The sequence below is a fragment of the Cornus florida genome, unplaced genomic scaffold, assembly GCF_030987335.1.
Source record: "Cornus florida cultivar Cherokee Brave unplaced genomic scaffold, ASM3098733v1 CherokeeBrave_3.0.0_Hap2_Chr02, whole genome shotgun sequence".
In the NCBI taxonomy this organism is placed as follows: Eukaryota; Viridiplantae; Streptophyta; class Magnoliopsida; order Cornales; family Cornaceae; genus Cornus; species Cornus florida.
The window spans coordinates 71,528,090-71,551,023 of NW_026775572.1; the positions used below are offsets into that span (position 1 = coordinate 71,528,090).

The 22,934-nt window shown below is 36.4% G+C and overlaps 1 protein-coding gene and 1 pseudogene across 1 annotated transcript; both read right to left on the bottom strand.

Moving 5' to 3' along the window:
* Positions 1–499: 499 nt before the first annotated feature.
* LOC132287557 (mediator of RNA polymerase II transcription subunit 23-like) lies at positions 500–1,053 on the bottom strand. Its single transcript, XM_059789788.1, has 2 exons — positions 947–1,053; positions 500–840 (listed from the first exon to the last, which is right to left on the bottom strand). The coding sequence occupies exons 1-2, from the start codon at positions 1,024–1,026 to the stop codon at positions 639–641; spliced, it is 282 nt and encodes a 93-aa protein (XP_059645771.1). The 5' UTR covers positions 1,027–1,053; the 3' UTR covers positions 500–638.
* Positions 1,054–21,791: 20,738 nt separating this feature from the next.
* On the bottom strand, positions 21,792–21,890 carry LOC132298064 (small nucleolar RNA R71; annotated as a pseudogene).
* Positions 21,891–22,934: the final 1,044 nt, after the last annotated feature.

Consider the following 22,934-nt stretch of genomic DNA (forward strand, 5'->3'; position numbering starts at 1 on the left):
GGAATCAAAACTGAAATCGAAGCACTAATTCCAATCCAGCTCGGTTCTACTGATTCTTTGTGCACCCTTAAGGAAGGGTCCTGAACTCTCCTTATTAACATTTAAATTGAGAGATTTATTTCAAAATTTGTTTGACTTTTCACATATTTCAAAATTTGTTCTCAATCTAGTGATTCATAAATAGAGTTTTTTGCTTCCTCCCCCCCCCCCCCTCCCCCGGCGGCGCGCGCCATACATTTCAAATATGGCATATCTTGAATTAAAATTCTCTCCACTAACAATTCCAATTTTACCTATTTGTATTCGTTCGTTTGTAAAATTTTACCATTATTGGTGAAAGTTGTAAGTGAAAGTTGTAACATTTTACCCTTATGATGGTGTGAGTCACCATTGAAAGTGGTGCAAGTCACGAATCCAGAGAACAGCAAAAACTCGGTACTGGAGAGGATTCATTGCCGGTGTATTTGTAGGTTTTCATTATACATGTCCATAACAAGTGTATGAACTTCCAAGCAAAAACTACAAATACATGTGACTAATCTTCATAAAGAAATGCCTTCTCTAGCAGTAACACCTTAATTTCAGGGCAAGGACCATCTCTCAACCAGGTTACAGTGAATGATAAACAGGCACAATTTTTACGAGGGAGTCTGCACCAGCTTCGGGTGAGTTGCAGCATAGATGGAAGAACTTACGTCAGTTTTCAAGTGGGAAAGAAGATGCTGTATGTCTGGTCGTAAGTTTTCGGATGCTCTTCCACAGAGAGACAAAATATCTGGTCTAGGTTTGCTGTTGGCCTGCACTGGCCCTCCCTGTCCTTCATAGTGTACAACATGATGGCTGAGGAACACAAATGGAGTAATAACGTATGAGAAGTTTATATGGTAAGGAAATGAACTAGTACCGTATTCCACAAGTTTGATTAAAGAACAGGAAATGATCTTACAGGAAGTCAATGAGATCTGCTATTTCTGACGCTTCAACCGGAGTTGATGGCTGTGAGTTCCTCCCAAACACATCCGCCATGATATTTAAAAGCAAAGACACAGTCTGACAGAAAAATTTGGAAAAAAATCATAATATCAATAATAACATAGAAAGATCAAACCGTATCTTAAAAAATTCAACAAAGCTACCACAAGCTGTATAGGGGAGCGAAGTGAGGTTGTTGTCCTTGCAATGGTAAACACACAAACACACCCCAACAAACAATCAACCCTGAAGAACCCTTGACCGCAGAAATGGGTGCCCATGACTAGAAATATAGAGAAATAATTTTCTTTTTTCCCTCACTTCAATCATTGTATTAATTTGCTTAGTGTTCTCAATTTGGTCAATTGGCATTTCCATTTTGTTTTCAGAATCATCTGGATTTCAAATTCTTCCTGAATATTTTTCCAAATCTGAAATTTGAAATAATGGATTTGTAATCAAGGAATATCCAAGGGTTTAAATTCTATCAAAGCCAAATCCAGATTCCCAAATGCAACCTAAATCTTATTTTTGAAATCAATACCAAACTCTAAAGAATGAATGGCTTAACCTAAGAGTGAAATCTTAGAAGAAAATCTAATATAGATGGAAAATGATGTAATTAAAATCTCATCAGAAAATCATCCACGACTCATCTTAGATTGCACTGAGTAACTGAGACACTACACTATAAGAGCGTCTCAAAAGTTAAAGGCTTTAGATTAGAAATATCTCACTTTCTAGTAGTGGTGCAAATGCTTCTTTAAAACTATATCACTACCTTATGTTAATGTGACTAATGACCGGCCTTGGGCTTGTTTAGGCTCAGCTCATTAACTAAATGAGCTTTAAATTTCTTGTTTGTTAGATAAATGAGCTTGAACAAAACCAATATTGAGCTGAGCTTGAGCTATTCTTGTTCAAATCTGTTTATATGCAGTAAAACATGGATTTATAATCGCATACCATTTCAAAGACTATGGGTCATTACTTGATGCCTACCAAGCACGAATATGAGTTTTAAATTTCTAGAATTGTACACACAATGACAGATTGGATCTGTATCTATCTACTCCAAGCTGAGAACTCTACATTGCAGTGGTTAGGGGTAAAGTATAAATCCCCTTGAACTATAAAAAAAAATTGCACATCGCCCCCCGTACTAAATTTTTAGTAGATGACCACTCTGAAGTATAAAATTTTTTGCAAGACACGCTCTTCCATTAAGTTATAGTCAAGAAATAAACAATCAAAGTAGCGGGACTTTTTGAAAATCCTAGTTTTTTACTTGTTTTGAAAATCCTAATTTACCCTTTGGATTAATTGAATAAACCCCTTAACCATAAGAAATTTGGAAGTTTTCCACTAGATAGGGGGTGTAACATGCAAATTTCTTATAATTTAAGGGGTTTTTGTGCACTAAATGTAAGGCCAATTTAATAATATTCAAGACACATTTAACAGTCGCCTAAGAAATGTAGTTTGTTGGTTTTGTTTGCAAACTTCCAATAGATTAGGAGGGATTAATTTTATTCCAAGGGGGCAATGTGCAAATTTTGTATAGTTTAGGGGTCTTTTCTGGAATTAACCTTAATGTTTTATGTGGATACTCCTTCCAACTTTATATCTCCGTTCATACAAAGTAACATGTGCATGTTAAAGCGTTGAAGATTTGGTGTTTCCAACAAGAGGTTGAAGGTGTGGTTACTCAAAGATGGAATTCTCCAGTCATGGGGACGACAGTGCGTCAACTGCAGCAAAAGCTTAGAGTAGTCAAACAGTGAAACCAAATGGGCAATAGCCCAGCCGGTACAAGCTCTCTCCCCAAAGGGGAAGGTTGGGTGTTCGAGCCAGTGGAGGCATGGGTGTGTGTTTCCTTAACCTTCCAAAAAGATAAAAAAAAATGGCAACAGTGAAGGATTGGAATAAGAAGAAAGGAAAGGTTTCTAATCAGGTACAGAAGCTAGAATGGGGTTGCAGCACATTCAAATGAAGCTTTTGAGAGATTCTACTAAACAGGTACGGAATTGGAAGAAAAGCTTTGGGCTTAAAAGTCTAGAATCAAGTGGCTGCAAGCGGGTGATAGATGTTCCTTTTATTTTTAACCCATGGTTCAACAGAGAAGGTGCCATCATGCCATTACCAAATTACAGAATTTGAATAGAGATATTGTTGAAGACCCTAAAGTTTTCAAGGAATGGTTGATTTGTTTTTATGAACATTTATACACTATAGATGCTACCGAACCTCTCAGTTGAAACCCAGAAGACAAGTTTCTTTTGCAGATGCTTCAAGTTTGGAAAGAGAGTTTAATGCAGTGGAGGTGAAGCAGGTGGTTAAAGCCTTTTCTCCATACAAAGGTCCTGGCCAAGATGGCTTTCCTGCAAGGTTTCTCCAAAGGTATTGAAATCTGGTAGGAGAAATAGTCACAGCTATATTGCAGTTTTTGTTTTTTAATTCATCTTCTCTTCCTATGGTGGTCAACTCAACATTTCTCACTCTCATTCCAAAGGTAAATTAGGGATATAAAATTGCAAATTACAGACCTCTCTCTTTCTAATTTCATCTATAAGCTAATAGCAACGATCCTACCAAACAGGCTTGGTAAAGTTCTTCATTCAGTTGGTATGGAGCAGTCTACATTTCTGAGAAGTAGAAGGATACAGGATAACATTTTGCTTGTTGCTGATCTTATTAAGGGTTTTGGCAGTAAAAGAGGGATATTGTTATGGCTTTGAAGGTGGACTTGAGAAAAGCTTATGACACAGTTGATTGGAAATTTCTTAGATCACTTCTTCAGTTGTATGGTTTCCTGATAAATGGATTACATGGGTGATGACTTATGTTAACCTTAGCACAAGTCAAAGCTATGACCCTCGCATAAAGATCAAGAGGAATAATATAATAGAAGAAATCCTTCTTCCTTCCTTTAGATACTCCCGTCGCGTCACCCTAAACAGACTTGCCAGTGATAAGCTGGAACCATTCCTAAACATATCTTGGAAAAGGACACTGAATGAATAGATGATCAATTGAATCATTTGCATCAAGGCATAAATGATAAATAAAAAGAGTGATGACGCCTCTCTTTCTCAGATTAAAAATAGATAGATGTTTATCATGAAAGAAGAGACAGCAGTATACTGAGACCCTAGGTCTACAACCATTCCAACATAGAGTAGACCAGTGCACCTTAAGCTTATGAGTTCTCCAATAGTTCCAAGCCCTTCTAAAAGTAAAACCCCCCTTATCCCACTCCAATTTATCATGACTAGAATAAATAGGAATAAAAAGGATTAAGTTGTTAAACTGCTGCAAAATTAAGGAAGAAGGTGCAAGTATCTGCCACCTTCCATTTCTAATCAATGAGCTGACTTATGCATTCTTTGGAAGATCCAGAGCCATGTAGATTCTATGAGAAAAAATCTGAATAAAGGTTTTATCATTGCACCATGGATCCAAAAATAGTTTCAACAGTAGAACAATTACCCAATTTATAAGATATATGCTCAGCTCGGAAATGTCTAGTTTCCAAAATAGATTCCCAAATCCTTGAATGAGAGGCAACTAGGACACAAGACCAAAAAGAATCTGGATATTTCCTCTTGAACCAAGCAACCCACAAGAAATCTTTAGATCTAAAAAAATCCCAAGCCAAACTTTGAAATAGAGACAACATTGATATTGTTATGACAAACGCAATTATCCCAAGTTGAATCAAGAATCAAGACAGAAATTAAACACGCCACACAAAGAACACAAAGATTTATACGTGGTTCGGCAACAGCCTACGTTAACGGTTGGGATCCGGCGAAAGTTTTCACTATGTGTAAAATCGGAGATTACAAGTTTTCAATCCCACTCTGATTCTGTACGAATATCACACCACTGCAAACCCTAAGCGCCCTTATATATTAGGCTACAAGAGATTAGGATCCACGACCCATGAGCAAAAAAGGGTTGTTGGGTCATAAGTTGGTCGCAACGCGACCAGGCACCAAATTCGGGCCAAAATATCACAGTTATCAGAAAATTTTCTGAGTCCTAAACCACACTCAGATTTAAGGGTAGCCACAACAACCCATCTAAGGCAATTAGTCTTCCTGTTGCCATCTGAAAAACCCCAAAGAAAGTCCCTTATTTTCTTCTCAATTGCAATTATAATAGAGGAAGGAAGATTGAATACAGAAAACTAATAGCAGACAAAAGTGTATAAAACAGTCCTAATCAATTCAAGCCTGCCAACGAAGGACAAATTCAAACCATTCCAAGAACATAGTCTAGAGTTAACTTTGTCCAACAAAGAAGAACAATCACGTTTCTTAGGAACTTGAGTACCAAGAAGGAGTCTGAGTAAGTAATAGGAATATTTCCTTGAGGACAACCAAACATTGCTTTAATTGTCATTTTATTTCTAACAGAGCTGGAAAAGAAAATCTGACTCTTTTCTTTAATAAACGACAAACCAGATAGGATAGCAAAATAATTCAAGGAAGAAGCAATAGCTCTGGCAGTTCTAATCCAAGCTTAATAACTATGCAATTCAGTTATCAAGGCTGGTATGAAGATCTCTTATGCTTTCAATGTTGCTGATTTATTCATAGTTGTGAAGGCAAATCTCTCTAATGCTAAGAATACTGAAGACATTTTCAAGAAGTTTCACGTCCATGTGTTAATAAGGATAAAAGCTTTGTCATTTTTTCCACAGCTGTTAGAAGGAGAAGAAGAATTCAAGCCATACGGCAGTTCAAAGTTGAACAATTTCCATTCAAATATCACCACGACTCCATCTCTGAAATGAAAGACAACAAAGTCAACGACTTCACCCCCTACATGGAAGTAAGTCGACCAAAATCTATCAAATCCTCACCAAGGACTCAAGACAACGACGATGATCCTCATGGACCAACCAACCCCAAAACAGTGCACAACACAACGGAAGGAAGAGACTCACTCCTTGTGAAGTCCCTAATACGAACCAGCACAAAATCATTGTGGAAACCCGCATATAGACTACGTGAGACCAAAGGAAACGAATGGGAAAGCCAAACCAGAAAGTCATGCATATGACAAGGAATGCAACTACCAGAAAGAAAATCTACTTATATAGATGAAAATCAAAAGCACATCATTAAAGCGCAGTAACAACATGGCATCTCGAAGCATATAAGAAAGGCATGCTATTGCTACACAACAAGAAGGCAAACGTGGATAGACCTCCACCTACTCATGCATCACAATATCATAAATCATACTACTAACATGGTAGTAAATGAAACTACAGAAAACAAAAGTGATGCAACAATGAACCCTATGGACAGCGTGTCCTAGAGTGCCTAGGTAAAAAGGAAGGACTAGTCCTAGCCACACACTGACTCAAAAAACCAATGCAACAACAACCTGTCTCAAAACAAACGTGAGCCCTTACCACAATGGTAAGACTCTTACAATCCATCTCTGAATCTAAGGGTGACACTACAAGTGACACTAACAATGCAATGCTCTCTCTACCCGAAGCATTTATCAATCGACTTGACCCCAAAAGTGTCATCGCGCAAGGAGAACTTAAAGGAAATGGCAACTCTAGCCATACAATCAGACAACCAAATCGATTACTATGACTGATCCCCAAAACAACCATCATCATTATCGATCAAAAGGACTACACCTGTCGGAACAAAACCCAACGCTGATTCCATCCGAACTGCACTCATAACTTTCCAGTACGGTAGCATGACAGTGCCATGCACCCGCCCACAACGTACCCGCCCACAAAAATTGCAATCTCAGAGGAACCTTCCAAAACAACCAAGGATCCCAAAAGGTCTAAAACCTAACCATGGCCTCAAATCAGCAAATCCAATACTACGGTTGTGCCTAATGGCTCACCCCACGAGAGCCTAAACAAAAGGTGTCTCTCCACCTACCTCAAAACCAACTCTAGGTCAACAACAACCTAAACTACAATACAACCGTGACTAGAATCACCATTAACCTCAACTTGAGCCTCAATGACCAATCTCGTGCCATGCCAAATATGCAACACAGTTATACATATAAAAATCTGATCTAGAATACATCATATGTCATGCTCTTTACATAATAATTAAATCATGCTAAACAAACGGCATACCACATATAGCACGTAAGCACATAAATATGTTATCAAACCAAAACGTATTATCATGAAGCATATAAACACGTAGAGCATGCCAACATAAGCATGATATGCACCCAAAACCCGTCATCCAAGGTATTCAAACCTAGGAGCTCTGATACCACCTGTAACGACTCGAATTTCTCAACCCGGTGCGTTAGTGATGAACCGGAAGTTGACCCGGTAACGAATCCGAAATGCGAAAGCGAAAGAAGCCAAATGACCTCAAGAGATGTACGTCATCCCTAAGGCCCCAAAATGACTTTCCATGAAGTCACGAAACTCAAATGAGCCAAGTAAATGAAGCAAGAATGCCTAACCCGAAAAGAGATGAACTAAGGGTAAAATGGTTATTCCTCACTTAAAAGGGTGCCACCGTGAACACCATTGGAAGGACAACGAAAAATGAACAAAATTAGCCTCAAGAATCGTCTGATTCTGAGTCCGGGCAGAAAATATATGAAATTTCAACACCCAATGCGAAAGTTATGAAGCCATGACTTAACATTTTTCAATATTTTCATAATAAACTTTGAAAACAAAAGTGCATAGAAAACGAAATACATGTCATTGGCCTCCGGCCTCATCTCATACATGTTAAATACATTGAAAAGAGTGCACTTACGTACATTTTACATATATGAATCAACGAATACAAGTTTAAACAAATAGGGATACAAAGAGGCATTTTATGCTAACACTTGCATAAAATAGAAACTTAGAAACGGTAAGCCATCCAAGGAGCAATGGAATCTTCAAATCCTGGGTCCTGTACCTGAAATATGCCCCAGTATCGGAGGGGTGAGTAACATAAAGCTACTCGTAGGAGATAAGCATGCATCGACCTATACAAGGCAACGAGATATAGATTCTCAAAGTCTTCAACTAGAAATCAAAATACGAAAACAACAAGTCTGGGTTATGCCACCTAACGTCTATGTTCAAAATGAATCTATAAGGTCATTCCTAAACTACATTTAAACATCAAAACATAAATTATGATATCGATGCAATTTAACCAACAATGGAACTTCCAATACAACGCATGTAGCATGCTTTCACAAAGCTACATCTTAAGCTCAAAATAGGAAATCAAATAAGGAACAACAAGTTACGATATCATCTAGTTATCAACTTGAAATGAAATACGAAATCAAACAAAGTGGATACTCGGACGTCACGCCGGATCAGACCGACAACATAGTTACTTTAGGATTACTAGCCCATGGGTAACCTCCCTATGTGCGCACTCGACTATATAGAGGGATAATCCCCCGTATTAGAACCAAGTCCTAGCCGTAGCCAAATAACGACATCCCAAGTTTCCAAAATCAACAAATTATTCAACAACGTATATATATCAACATGTATATTCAAGATATCAACTATTTACCAAGCACATTCCAAATTTTGGAAACTTATACAATACATGCTCAAAATTCACGACTACTATGGCATGTAAGATTTCAAATACAAAGTGTGCAATTCCTTACACATAGCAACAATATATTCAATAAGGAAAAACATATTCTCATGAATATAAAAGTAACAAGTATGTTATCTAATGCTCAAAAGTAATCAAGTGAACATACATCAAATCCAAATCCATGATTTAAATATAGAAACAATTTCCAAAATGCAATTAAATCTATGGAGTAATAAAGTAAAATTTAATTAAACATAAATAGTTAAATTCTCTAAATTCCAAGTTAATCCAAATAACCTCAATTTAATATATATTGAAAGACATGTCATGGTCATCATATATATAACATCAAATGACAAGTTAAGTGATTAAAATACTTAAAACAAAATTAATCAAGCTAATTAATTAATTTCCTCTAGATTTTTAAACAATTCCAAATGTCCTCAATTTAATCTATGTTAGAGAACATGCCAAGGCCTATTTAAATACCACATTACAACTTAATTTAATGCTTGATACAACCATCTGAATTAAACTTTCACTAAAAATAAATATTAAATAAAAGTTGTAATTCTTAATCAAATGATCCAAGTTTAATATATGTTAACCAACATATCTAAGTATAATTTCCTAGCATGTTACAATTCAAATCAAAGTTATACATCATCATAAATTTTAAATCTTATACAAAGAAATAAAAATTACTAACTTTCTAGATTTGATACAAGGCATACATATATGTTGTATAATCATAACAAACACACAATACAACGCAAAAATAATCCTAAAACATTCCCTACCTCAATTGGAATGAAAATCCCAATTACCACCGAAATGAAATCGCCCCAAATTTTCGGTCCGCAAAACACATTTTTCAGCTAGCTACCTTCAACTTGTAAAATTCATAAAAAATTCAATTCTAACCCAAATTGAATGAATCTAAAGCCCAGCGAAAGCTTAAACACTGTAATTTGATAATATAAATTTAGGTTAACAAAATATTTTCCCAATTGAAACAGTTTTGACCAACAACTTTGAAACAAATTCTACCCAGAAAACACATTTTCAGCCTGTAGTTTCCAACTTTGAAAATTCATGAAAAATTCATTTGACATCCAAATTGGGCAAACCTAATTTACTTTGGAAGTAAACATATGAGAGTGTAAAACTAGAAATTTAAGCCATGATCCAATGTCAAAAGGTTAGTGAAATAAATCATCTAAAAATATGTTTTCCAGCTGCAATAAAAACATGGACAGCAGATAGTTTCGGATTTTAAAAAAATTTTAGAAATGCTCTAAAATCGTGAAACAATTCTGAGTAGTGTAGAACCTATGGGGGAAGTTCCAATAAAAATTTCAAGGCAATTGAAGCACCACAGCTCCATATAAAAATTCATTTCCAGACCAAAAAGGAAAAGCTTCAAATTTCCAGCAACTAGCTTGCAATTTCAAAAATTCATAACTAATTCATTTTAAATCCAAATTACATGAAACCAAAACTAAATGAAAGCTAATTGAGTATATTTTCATATTCTATATTTAATTTGACAAGATTAATTTCAAGTTAAAATAGTTTAAGAGCAAAATAAAAGTCCTTCTCTTCCATGCATGTAAAACACTCAATAATGATATAAAAATACTTCAAAATAATAAATCAATACCTCACTAGAGAATTGAATCTCTAGATACCAAAGCAAAACTAGGAGTTAGGCTAGATCCTTCAAGGGTTTTGAAGAGGTGGATGGGGGGAACAAAAAGTATTCCAAGCTTTATGGTCTAAAGTAAGTGGAAGGGTCTCAAAAATCAAGGTCAATGCCTAAGGCTTCAAGCTCCATCCATGGAGGCTAGGGTTTTCTTGTAAGAAAGAGAATGAAATAATGTGGTTAAGTGTGAGTGGAGGAAATAGAAATCCTCCACTCATTATGTGCTCTTACACCATGGTCAACACATACATCTATGGTCAATTGCACAAAAACCCTTCTTTAAAACCATAATTCCAAAGTGGCCCACAGATATTGGCAAGACTAAATTGTGAACCTACACTTGTTACTAATCCATGGCTCCTTCCTAGGCTTAATCCCACACCTACACTTGTTAACCATCCAAGCCAACAAGTGCACCAATCCTAGGCCAACAAGTGGGTGAATCCTCACCCTCCAAATGTCATCATCTAATGCATTAAAGTGTTTCCACACAAATGTCAACAAGTGGATCAATGAGAGTGGGACACTTGTCACACTTTTTTAAAATTGTAAAAAGGTCCTTTTTGAAAATATCTTCCAAATTTAATTACAAAATGGTTCCCAAGATGAAAAATAATTACTTTATTTAATTACACTAAAATCCCACAAGTTAAGAATAATTACACTAAAGTATGCATTAATGCCCCTTTATGAAAGAACTAAGCAATCAACATGCTTTTCTAGAAAAGTAAAAATACCACTATCATGGAAATTAAATATCATGAATGCATGCAAAATCGAAATCAAATCCGAGCACAAAAAGCGAGGTTGTGCAAGGAAAAAGGATAAACGGGAAAAAGACAAAATGTGAATAGTGTTCGGAAAAATAAAATATGGAAATGACACAATCCCGAAAGGAAGTTGTCAATTCAAGGAAAAGAGTCTCGGAAATCATTCAAGAGCGCTCAAGACGACATCAAGTGATGAAAAACCGAACCCAAAATGGAAAAGACAACGGAAAAAAAAAATATCTATTAAAATTTAAGAAAAAGAAAAGAAAGAAAAATGATCGGGTCATTACAACCTTCCCACCTTAAAGGGATTTTGTCCCCAAAATCTAGCCCCAACAAAACAAAAAGGCGAAACCAGGATAACTACGGAGTACATCTCTGAGTATCCCTCACAACATGTTACGAAAGCAATCCCAAAACTGAAGACAACGTACAAGCCCATGTCATTCGCACCCACGTGCTCACGACAGGACAACCCTTCAAAAGAAAAATGATCACTTGGCTACACCACAAGTCGAAACTTACACACAGAACTTAAGGCCAGACGAGGGAACGGAAGACAACAATCGAAAGCACCCTTCCTAACGAACCATCATAAGGAACCAAAAACAACCACCAACAGAACTCCAAGATATCCATGAATCAAATCAAAGTACTAAATAAAGACGACATGGCAGTACGAATAGTGACTAGAACCCACCCACGACGTACTCAAATGTGTGGTAGCAATGACATTTCCTAGTGTCCGCCCACACTTACTCGTTAGTAAGGTAGCATCGACGGCAACTAGCACCCGCCCACAGCACACAACTTGTACGGTAGCATGACAGTATAAGGCACCAATTCATAACCTACCCCCACTAGGTCTACCCATGAAACCTCTCGATACAAATGACTTCAATGTCAAAAATGATCATTACCAAAAGCACTATGGAAACCAACATTTTGTGAGAGTTGAGATATGGTCCAAAGATGTCCGGCTGGACCATCCTAGCCAATCCCAAAACTCTGACAACGATGCCATAGGTACCGCTACGCTTAAGGACTTAAAATCCTCAATACAAAAAGACCAACCATTTTAACATCTCAAAACACAACTATCAACAACATCAATTACGAATCCAAAGTCTGACAAGCAAAACAGCATCTCCAAAATCCCAGATATCATCCTAAAATAAATCAACTATAAGACTACTCACTGTAATAAAACATCGGATTAAAATCCCTATCACGGATAACTAGATCCTCGAAATATAAGTCCACGAAGTGGCACACACATCAAAATCTTGACAACCAAGGTCATAGAACGAGTCTCTCAAAATCGTACTTGACAACACCAAGTTAAATCAAAATTCCTCAATTTCGATCCATCTATAAATAACCACTGGAACTACAATTCCTCAAGGCCATACCTAATCATAACTAGGACGAGAAAACTCTACAAGCAAGCCATATCCAACAACGATCCTCCAAAACTCCTCCTAAGAGTCAACTATATCCAGGCCTCCAAAACTGGAACAAATCTCCAAAAGACATTCTCAAAAGAGCATCGAGCTCACCTCACGAATCAATAAATCCTCAAAGATATGGACATAAGTTTCCGTAAAATGATCTCACACCAATCAACTCACTTGAGCACCACAACCGTCAACAACCATGGCAGGAACTCCCCAAGGGAAGACACGAAAGAAAGGGGACCACCAGTCCTAAAAAGGACAACATCACGACTCCATCTCTGAAATGAAAGACAACAAAGTCAACGACTTCACCCCCTATATGGAAGTAAGTTGACCAAAATCTATCAAATCCTCACCAAGGACTCAAGACAACAACGATGATCCTCATGGACCAACCAACCCCAAAACAGTGCACAACACAACGGAGGGAAGAGACTCACTCCTTGTGAAGTCCCTAACACGAACCAGCACAAAACCATTGTGGAAACCCGTATATAGACTACGTGCAACCAAGGGAAATGAATAGGAAAGCCAAACCTAAAAGTCATGCATATGACAAGGAATGCAACTACCAGAAAGAAAATCTACTTACATAGCTGAAAATCAAAAGCACATGCTGCACGTCTCCACATAAACACAAAAGCATGTCATTAAAACGCAGTAACAACATGGCATCTCGAAGCATATAAGAAAGGCATGCTATTGCCACACAACAAGAAGGCAAATGTGGATAGACCTCTACCTACTCATGCATCACAATATCATAAGTCATACTACTAACATGGTAGTAAATGAAACTGCAGAAAACAAAAGTGATGCAACAATGAACCCTATGGACATCGTGTCCTAGAGTGCTTAGGTAAAAAGGAAGGACCAGTCCTAGCCACACATTGACTCAAAAAACCAATGCAACAACAACCTGTCTCAAAACAAACGTGAGCCCTTACCACAATGGTAAGACTCTTATAATCCATCTCTGAATCTAAGGGTGACACTACAAGTGACACTAACAATGCAATGCTCTCTCTACCCGAAGCATCTATCAATCGACTTGACCCCAAAAGTGTCATCGCGCAAGGAGAACTTAAAGGAAATGGCAACTCTAGCCATACAATCAGACAACCAAATCGATTACTACGACTGATCCGCAAAACAACCATCATCATTATCGATCAAAAGGACTACACTAGTCGGAACAAAACCCAACGTTGATTCCATCCGAACTGCACTCGTAGCTTTCCAGTACGGTAGCATGACAATGCCATACACCCGCCCACAACGTACCCGCGCACGAAAATTACAATTTGAGAGGAACCTTCCAAAACAACCAAGGATCCCAAAAGGTCCAAAACCTAACCATGGCCAAAAATCAACAAATCCAGTACTACGGTTGTGCCTGATGGCTCACCCCACAAGAGCCTAAACAAAAGGTGTCTCTCCACCTACCTCTAAACCAACTCTAGGTCAACAACAACCTAAACTACAATACAACCGTGACTACAATCACCATCAACCTCAACTCGAGCCTCAATGACCAATCTCGTGCCATGCCAAATATGTAACACAATTATACATATACAAATCTGATTTAGAATACATCATACGTCATGCTCTATACATAATAATTAAATCATGCTAAACAAACAGCATACCACATGTAGCACGTAAGCACATAAACATGTTATCAAACCAAAACGTATTATCATGAAGCATATAAACACATAGAGCATGCCAACATAAGCATGATATGCACCCAAAACTTGTCGTCCAAGGTATTCAAACCTAGGAGCTCTGATACCACTTGTAACGACTCGAATTTCTTAACCCGGTGCGTTAGTGATGAACCGGAAGTTGACCCGATAACGGACCCGAAATGCGAAAGCGAAAGAAGCCAAATGACCTCAAGAGATGTACGTCATCCCTAAGGCCCCAAAATGACTCTCCATAAAGCCACGGAACTCAAATGAGCCAAGCAAATGAAGCAAGAATGCCTAACCCGAAAAGAGATGAACTAAGGGCAAAATAGTCATTTCTCACTAAAAAGGGTGCCACCGTGCACACCATTGGAAGGACAACGAAAAATGAACAAAATTAGACTCAAGAATCGTCTGATTCTGAGTCCGGGCAGAAAAGATATGAAATTCCAACACCCGATGCGAAAGTTATGAAGTAATGACTTAACATTTTTCAATATTTTCATAATAAACTTTGAAAACAAAAGTGCATAGAAAATGAGATACATGTCATTAGCCTCCGGCCTCATCTCATACATGTTAAATACATTGAAAAGAGTGCACTTACGTACATTTTACATATACGAATCAACGAATACAAGTTTAAACAAATAGGGATACAAAGAGGCATCTTATGCTAACACTTGCATAAAATAGAAACTTAGAAACGGTAAGCCATCCAAGGAGCAATGGAATCTTCAAATCCAGGGTCCTGTACCTGAAATATGCCCCAGTATCAGAGGGGTGAGTAACATAAAGCTACTCGTAGGAGATGAGCATGCATCGACCTATACAAGGCAACAAGATATAGATTCTCAAAGCCTTCAACTTGAAATCCAAAATACGAAAACAACAAGTGTGGGTCATGCCACCTAACGTCTATGTTCAAAATGAATCTATAATGTCATTCCTAAACTACGTTTAAATATCAAAACACAAATTATGATATCGATGTAATTTAACCAACAATGGAACTTCCAATACAACGCATGAAGAATGCTTTCACAAAGCTACATCTTAAGCTCAAAATAGGAAATCAAATAAGGAATAACAAGATACGATATCATCTAGTTATCAACTTGAAATGAAATACGGAATCAAACAAAATGGATACTCGGACGTCACGCCGGATCAGACCGACAACATAGTTACTTTAGGGTTACTAGCCCATGGGTAACCTCCCTATGTGCACACTAGACTATATAAGGGGATAATCCCCCGTACTAGAACCAAGTCCTAGCCGTAGCCAAACAACGACATCCCCAAGTTTCCAAAATCAACAAATTGTGTAACAACGTATATATATCAACATGTATATACAAGAGATCAACTATTTACCAAGCACAATTCAAATTTTGGAAACTTATACAATACATGCTCAAAATTCACAAGTACTATGGCATGTAAGATATCAAATACAAAGTGTGCAATTCCTTACACATAGCAACAGTATATTCAACAAGGAAAAACATATTCTCATGAATATAAAAGTAACAACTATGTTATCCAATGCTCAAAAGTAATCAAGTGAATATACATCAAATCCAAATCCATGATTTAAATATAAAAACAACTTCCAAAATGCAATTAAATCCATGGAGTAATAAAGTAGAATTTAATTAAACATAAATATTTAAATTCTCTAAATTCCAAGTTAATCCAAATAACCTCAATTTAATATATATTGAAAGACATGTCATGGTCATCATATATATAACATCAAATGACAAGTTAAGTGATTAAAACACTTAAAACAAAATTAATCAAGCTAATTAATTAATTTCCTCTAGATTTTTAAACAATTCCAAATGCCCTCAATTTAATCTATGTTAGAGAACATGCTAAGGCCTATTTAAATACCACATTACAACTTGATTTAATACATGATACAACCATGTGAATTAAACTTTCACTAAAGATAAATATTAAATAAAAGTTGTAATTCTTAATCAAATGATCCAAGTTTAATATATGTTAACCAACATATCTAAGCATAATTTCCTAGCACGTTACAATTCAAATCAAAGTTATACATCATCATAAATTTTAAATCTTATACAAAGAAATAAAAATTACTAACTTTCTAGATTTGATAAAAGGCATACATATATGTTGTATAATCATGGCAAACACATAATACAACACACAAATAATCCTACAACATTCCCTACCTCAATTGGAATGAAAATCCCAATTACCACCGAAATGAAATCGCCCCAAATTTTCGGTCCGCAAAATAGATTTTTCAGCTTGCTACCTTCAACTTGTAAAATTCATAAAAAAATTCAATTGTAACCCAAATTCAATGAATCCAAAGCCCAATGAAAGCTTAAACACTGTAATTTGATAATATAAATTTATTTTAACAAAATATTTTCACAATTGAAATAGTTTTGACCCACAACTTTGAAACAAATTCTGCCCAGAAAACACATTTTCAGCCTGTAGCTTCCAACTTTGAAAATTCATGAAAAATTCATTTGACATCTAAATTGGGCAAACCTAATTTATTTTGGAAGTAAACATATGAGAGTGTAAAACGGAAAATTTAAGCCATGATCCAATGTCAAAAGGTTAGTGAAATAAATCATCTAAAAATATGTTTTCTAGCTGCAATAAAAACATGGACAGTAGATAGTTTCAGATTTGAAAAAAAATTTAGAAATGCTCTAAAATTGTGAAAAAATTCTGAGTAGTGTAAATCCCATGGGGGAAGTTCCAGTAAAAATTTCAAGGCAATTGAAGCACCACAGCTCCATAATAAAATTCATTTCCAGACCAAAAAGGAAAAGCTTTAAATTTCCAACAACTAGCTTGCAACTTTAAAAATTCATAACTAATTCATTTTAAATTCAAATTACATGAAACCAAAACTAAATGAAAGGTAATTGAGTATATTTTCATATTCTATATTTAATTTAACAAGATTATTTTCAAGTTAAAACCGTTTAAGGGCAAAATACAAGTCCTTCTCTTCCATGCATGTAAAACACTCAATAATGACATAAAAATACTTCAAAATAATAGATCAATACCTCACTAGAGAATTGAATCTCTAAATACCAAAGCAAAACCAGGAGTTAGGCTAGATCCTTCAAGGGTTTTGAAGAGGTGGTTGGGGGGAACAAAAAGTATTCCAAGCTTTATGGTCTAAAGTAAGTAGAAGGGCCTCAAAGATCAAAGTCAATGCCTAAGGCTTCAAGCTCCATCCATGGAGGCTAGGGTTTTCTTGTAAGGAAGAGAATGAAATAATGTGGTTAAGTGTGAGTGGAGGAAATAGAAATCCTCCACTCACTATATGCTCTTACACCATGGTCAACACACACATCTATGGTCAATTGCACAAAAACCCTCGTTTAAAACCATAATCTCAAAGTGGCCCAAAGATATTGACAAGACTAAATTGTGAACCTACACTTGTCACTAATCTATGGCTCCTTCCTAGGCTTAATCCCACACCTACACTTATCAACCAACCAAGCCAACAAGTGCACCAATCCTAGGCCAACAAGTGGGTGAATCCTCACCCTCCAAATGTCATCATCCAATGCATTAAAGTGTTTCCACACAAATGTCAACAAGTGGACCAATGAGAGTGGGACACTTGTCACACTTTTCAAAAATTACAAAAAGGTCCTTTTTGAAAATATCTTTCAAATTTAATTGCAAAATGGTCCCCAAGATGAAAAATAATTACTTTATTTAATTACTCTAAAATTCCACAAGTTAAGAATAATTACACTAAAGTATGCATTAATGCCCCTTTATGAAAGAAGTAAGCAATCAACATGTTTTTCTAGAAAAGTAAAAATACCACTATCATGGAAATCAAATATCATGAATGCATGCAAAACCGGAATCAAATTCGAGCAAAAAAAGTGAGGTTGTGCAAGGAAAAATGATAAACGAGAAAAAAACAAAATGTGAATAGTGTTCGGAAAAATAAAATATGGAAATGACACAATCCCTAAAGGAAGTTGTCAATTCAAGAAAAAGAGTCTCGGAAATCATTCCAGAGCACTCGAAACGACATCAAGTGATGAAAAACCCAACCCAAAAAGGAAAAGACAATGGAAAAAAAAATATCCGTTAAAATCTAAGAAAAAGAAAAAGAAGAAAAATGACCGGGTCATTACAGTTGAGGATCCGTAGCTGGAAGACTTATCCACTCTTTTGGTTTATTTAAAAGTAGGATATTATTATTATTTCATTTGATATTAGTATTTAATAATGAACTTCTGGGTAATGGATTTTTGTTAAGGGGTCCTTGAGTTATAGGATTCTCGAGTTGTAAATTCTGAAGAATTATTAGTGAAACTTTTATTTAATAGATTTCCTTTACCGAGTTATTTATTCTTTATTATTGATCTTTGTATTCTGTGTTTGTTTAAATTCTTAAATTGTTTTGATATCCCTTAATTTTGTGCACGAATTTGATCAACCCATGTTCCGAAATTAGGGGGTATCACACCCGTATTTGAGGAAAAAAATTTAACCGCTTTGGGTACTTTGGAGACAAATACTGATAAGCGCTGAAAAGTGCTTATTTAAACCCCTTAAGCTTAGGTATCCTAGAACCTTTATCTATCTTATTTTCCCATTTTTTATTTATTTCGTGTTATTTTCACTTTCAGGTACTTATCCCCAAAATAAGCTAACTCAACCAAATAAGAGCAAAAATGAAGAAATTCTGGGATGAATCAAAGAAAGGAGCAAAGTAGAACAAAAGAAAGCAAAAGGTGGAATTTCAGCACTTCGATCGATCTCAAGAAAAGTTCGATCGATCCAACTTTCATCGATCTCAACACTCCAAGATAGATCCAGGCCATGATGTCATCTTTAGAGATCCTAAAAGTTCGATCGATCCAACATCATTCTCTGATCAATCGAACTTTCTTGTTCTTATCCACATGCCATATCTTATCCAGCTGTACCACCCTACTAACCACTTTTGTCCTTTTTTCAAAAATATCTTCAAAATATCTCAGATTTGTTTTTATCTTAAAAGGCGTCGCCATTGAAGATCGATCTAGCTTCAATTCGAAAGATCTCAGCCATGTTCAATCGATCTCACCTCAAGTTCGATCGATCGAACTTCCCAAATCCCTAGAAAAATCCAAATTCCAGCTCATTAAAAGTTGTCTCATATCCAATCATTAAAGGATTATTGGTCTACGAGCCCAGCTCATTAGGGGTGATTTTTGACCTACCTATATAAGGAATATGAGCCACTTTTACACATATACACATACTTAGAGAAGATAATACTTAGTGAGGAAGCAAAGGAGAGGAGGAGGCTAGAAACACCATTGGAGGCTCTTCATCAACCAAGGAGCAGATTTCTTCCATGGATCTTGCCCTTGAGGGTTGGAGGACATCATCCATGAGTGGCTAGACATCCTATTGGGGCTAGAGTTAGCCCTAAGCATGTTTTTCACTTCTTGATTTATGTATTTTTGAGAGGATTTGTATTGTGATACATGTTTTGACACTTTCATATATATATATATCTTGTTTATTCAATTATTTATATGATTTAATGCTTCCAATTGATCATTTCATTCTATCCATATGTCTATGTATGCTAGAATAGATGTTTATGTGTTTATCACTATTTCTTGTGTTATTGATGCATGTCTATGTGTATTGATGCTATAGATCTAGAGATTGTCAAGACATAATGCTTAATGGAATGTTCTTGTAGTTTATTTGATGGTTCATACTCATTTCTTGATGGATTGTACCTCTCCCTTAATTTAATTAGTTTAATTTCATGTCATTAGTTTAATTGTAGTGTAGTTGTAGTTTAGATGTTAAATGGGCGGACAATCCATGCTTGTTATTGATGTTCCATACTTATGAAAGCAAGTAACATATATTTCTAACCTTGTGATGTGTTTGCATTGTGAGCTTAAAGAAATGATTAATGGCTTAATTTGATATGTTGTACTATCCACCATGTTGTTTAGACAATATATGCTTAATTTGTCATCCATGCTTGTTGAAACAACCACACACACACACTTTGTTGCAATACATGTTTTTTTCCCCTCATTAATCATTCACTAAGGGTGTAGAAAAGCTATACTTAGTGGTGATCTCTAAACCCCAAGATCTCTCTCTCTCTTTCATTCTCTTTATTGCATTATTATTTACTTTAGTTTAAATTGCATCTAGTGTAATTCAACCACCAACCACTATTTTGATCACTCGACCTACTAACCCTAATCTTGATCATACTACATAGTATAGGTGTTAAGTGGTTTATAAATTTAAATTATGGTGCCCACTTGACACTAATTTCCAAACTCAAAGTGTTGTGCATTATTTTGTGCACACGCTCGGTAAGTCACCAAAGTTTTTGGCGCCGTTGCCGAGGATTGATTGATTGGCAACATCATATTTGTGGAATCAATTAAGAATTAGTACTCCTTTGATCGTGTCTTTACTTTATTATCATTTCAATTTTTGTTACTTATTTTGTTGGTTCTTGTTTGACTAGGAGTATTGGGCTAAGAAGGTGAACAAATGAGTATTCCAAGCAAAGGAGCTAAGCAAACAAGGAAAAAGGCTAAAATCATAAAATAAAAAAAAAATTGCTAAGCTAAAAGCTAAAAATTTGGAGTTGAAGTGCTAAAGGATCTTTGTGAGCTTTTTCTTACTCAATCTCTAGTTAAATCGTCGGCCCGCGTGGAGGCTTGTATTTCAATTCTTAGATAAATCGTGAGCCCACGTGGAGGCAATTTACTTTTCTTACATATTGTTGTTAAAGCATGGGAGTATGGGAACATTGTATGTGGAGGAAGTTTGTTGATTATTGACTTGTTGTGAAGGTGAAGTGTTTGTCATTATTTCTTGTTGTGTTGCATTGTGCATGCATGGTCGTAGATCATTGAGACCCACTCTTGTCCCTTTAAATTTTTATCTTGAATCCATTATTCGAAACCCTAGGGGAAGAGGTAGTTCTAGTCAATCCATTTCATCAATGGAAGGACACGATAAGGACCATATGGAGGACCTTGGTCACATAGACCAACAAGGTATCCTCCACTCCAATGTGCATCATGATAACATGCAAATTCCATTAGGCATGTCGAGACCATTCATTCATCCACCACAACAACAAGGCCAATCTATGCTCCACCACCTTCCATCATTCAAGGCAATCAAGGTGCCCATGTTGCACCTCCAATTGCTAATCCTCCCTTTGCTTTAAGAGATCACTATGTGCCTAATGAATATAATACACCCACATGTATTCAATTGCCACCATTTAGAGCACACCACTATGAAATCAAACTACAAACCATTTAAATGCTTCCTAACTATCATGGATTTCCAAGTGAAGAACCTTACAAGCATTTAGATGAGTTTCTTGAAGTATGTTCCACTGTAAAATACACGGACATGCCGAAAGAGATCTTAAGGCTTAAACTTTTTCCATTTACCTTTAAAGACAAGGCAAAATATTGGTTTAACAATCTTAGGCCTTTTTCAATAACTTCTTGGGCGGAAATGCGACAAGAGTTCTTGAAGAAGTACTATCCGGTTTCTAAAACCAATGCCATGAGAATTTCAATTAGGGAATTTTCACATGGGGATGGGGAAACATTTCATGAGGTATGGGAACGCTTTAATGAATTGCTTAGGAAGTGTCTACATCATGACATGCCCAAATGGCAATTAGTTCAATATTTCTTTGAGAGCTTATCGGATAATTACAAGGGCATGGTTGATGCTTCCATGGGTGGCTCTTACATTGATAGGCATGAGGATGACGTGTGGCGTCTTTATGAGAGCATGAGTGAAAATTCTTTGCATTGTACTTTATCTTCAAAGAATGGTAGAAATTCTAGTGGTAGGAAGAGTGTTGGCTTACATTAAGTCTACCACTCCAATGAAATTGCCGCCGAAATGAAATCATTATCTCAAAGGTTTGATCAATTTTTGATCAACTAAAACTCGGCGAATCAAGTATCTTCCTTCCCTAACCATTCTCATCATACATCTAATGAGACATGTATGACTTGTTCAAGTGTTTTACATTCTACTTCCAATTGTCCCCATGGACATATGCAATGTGAGCATCATGAACAAGCAAATGCTGTTTTTACTAATCAAGGGAACAATCCTTATGGCAATCTCTACAATCCTAGTTGGAGGAATCACCCGAATTCCTCTTGGAAAAACCAAGGGGAGGGCTTAAACCCTCCCCAAGGCGGTTTTCAAGGGAAATACATTCCACTTCCACTACAAGGCCATGGTTCCCAAGGTTTTAGATCATCATACCAATCACAAAGAAACCAATTTTCAAATTCTCATTTTCCCAATCAATCATATTCCCAAGGAAATATTAGAAGTCCCGCTTTTGAAGAGAAAGTTTTGACCGCTTTGGGCACTTTAGAGGCAAACACACAATTACTTCATTCTCACTCTCAATCCATTGCTAAGATAGAAACCTAAGTAGGGCAAATAGCTAGCACTTTAAATGCTAGAGAGAAAGGAAAAATGCCTTTGAATGCCCCACAAAAGCAACAATGTGTTGTGGAGACTCATTCCTCATCGGAAGGTCACACAATAGAGCTTGTCAATGCGGTGACTACCTTGAGAAGTGGAAAGATTGTGGATAACCAAGTGGGTATGTCCAATGAAGAGAGTGAACCAGTGCAACCGCAAGTTGACACCCGTCCCGTTTCATATCATATTCCTCCTTC

What these genes read in the sequence shown, in the direction of transcription:
- LOC132287557 (XM_059789788.1), bottom strand. Translation starts at nt 1,026, where the DNA reads ATGGCGGATGTGTTTGGGAGGAACTCACAGCCATCAACTCCGGTTGAA. An exon ending in GCAGATCTCATTGACTTCCT is followed by an intron (nt 841 to 946) that starts GTAAGATCATTT and finishes TGTGTTCCTCAG; the next exon opens with CCATCATGTTGTACACTATG.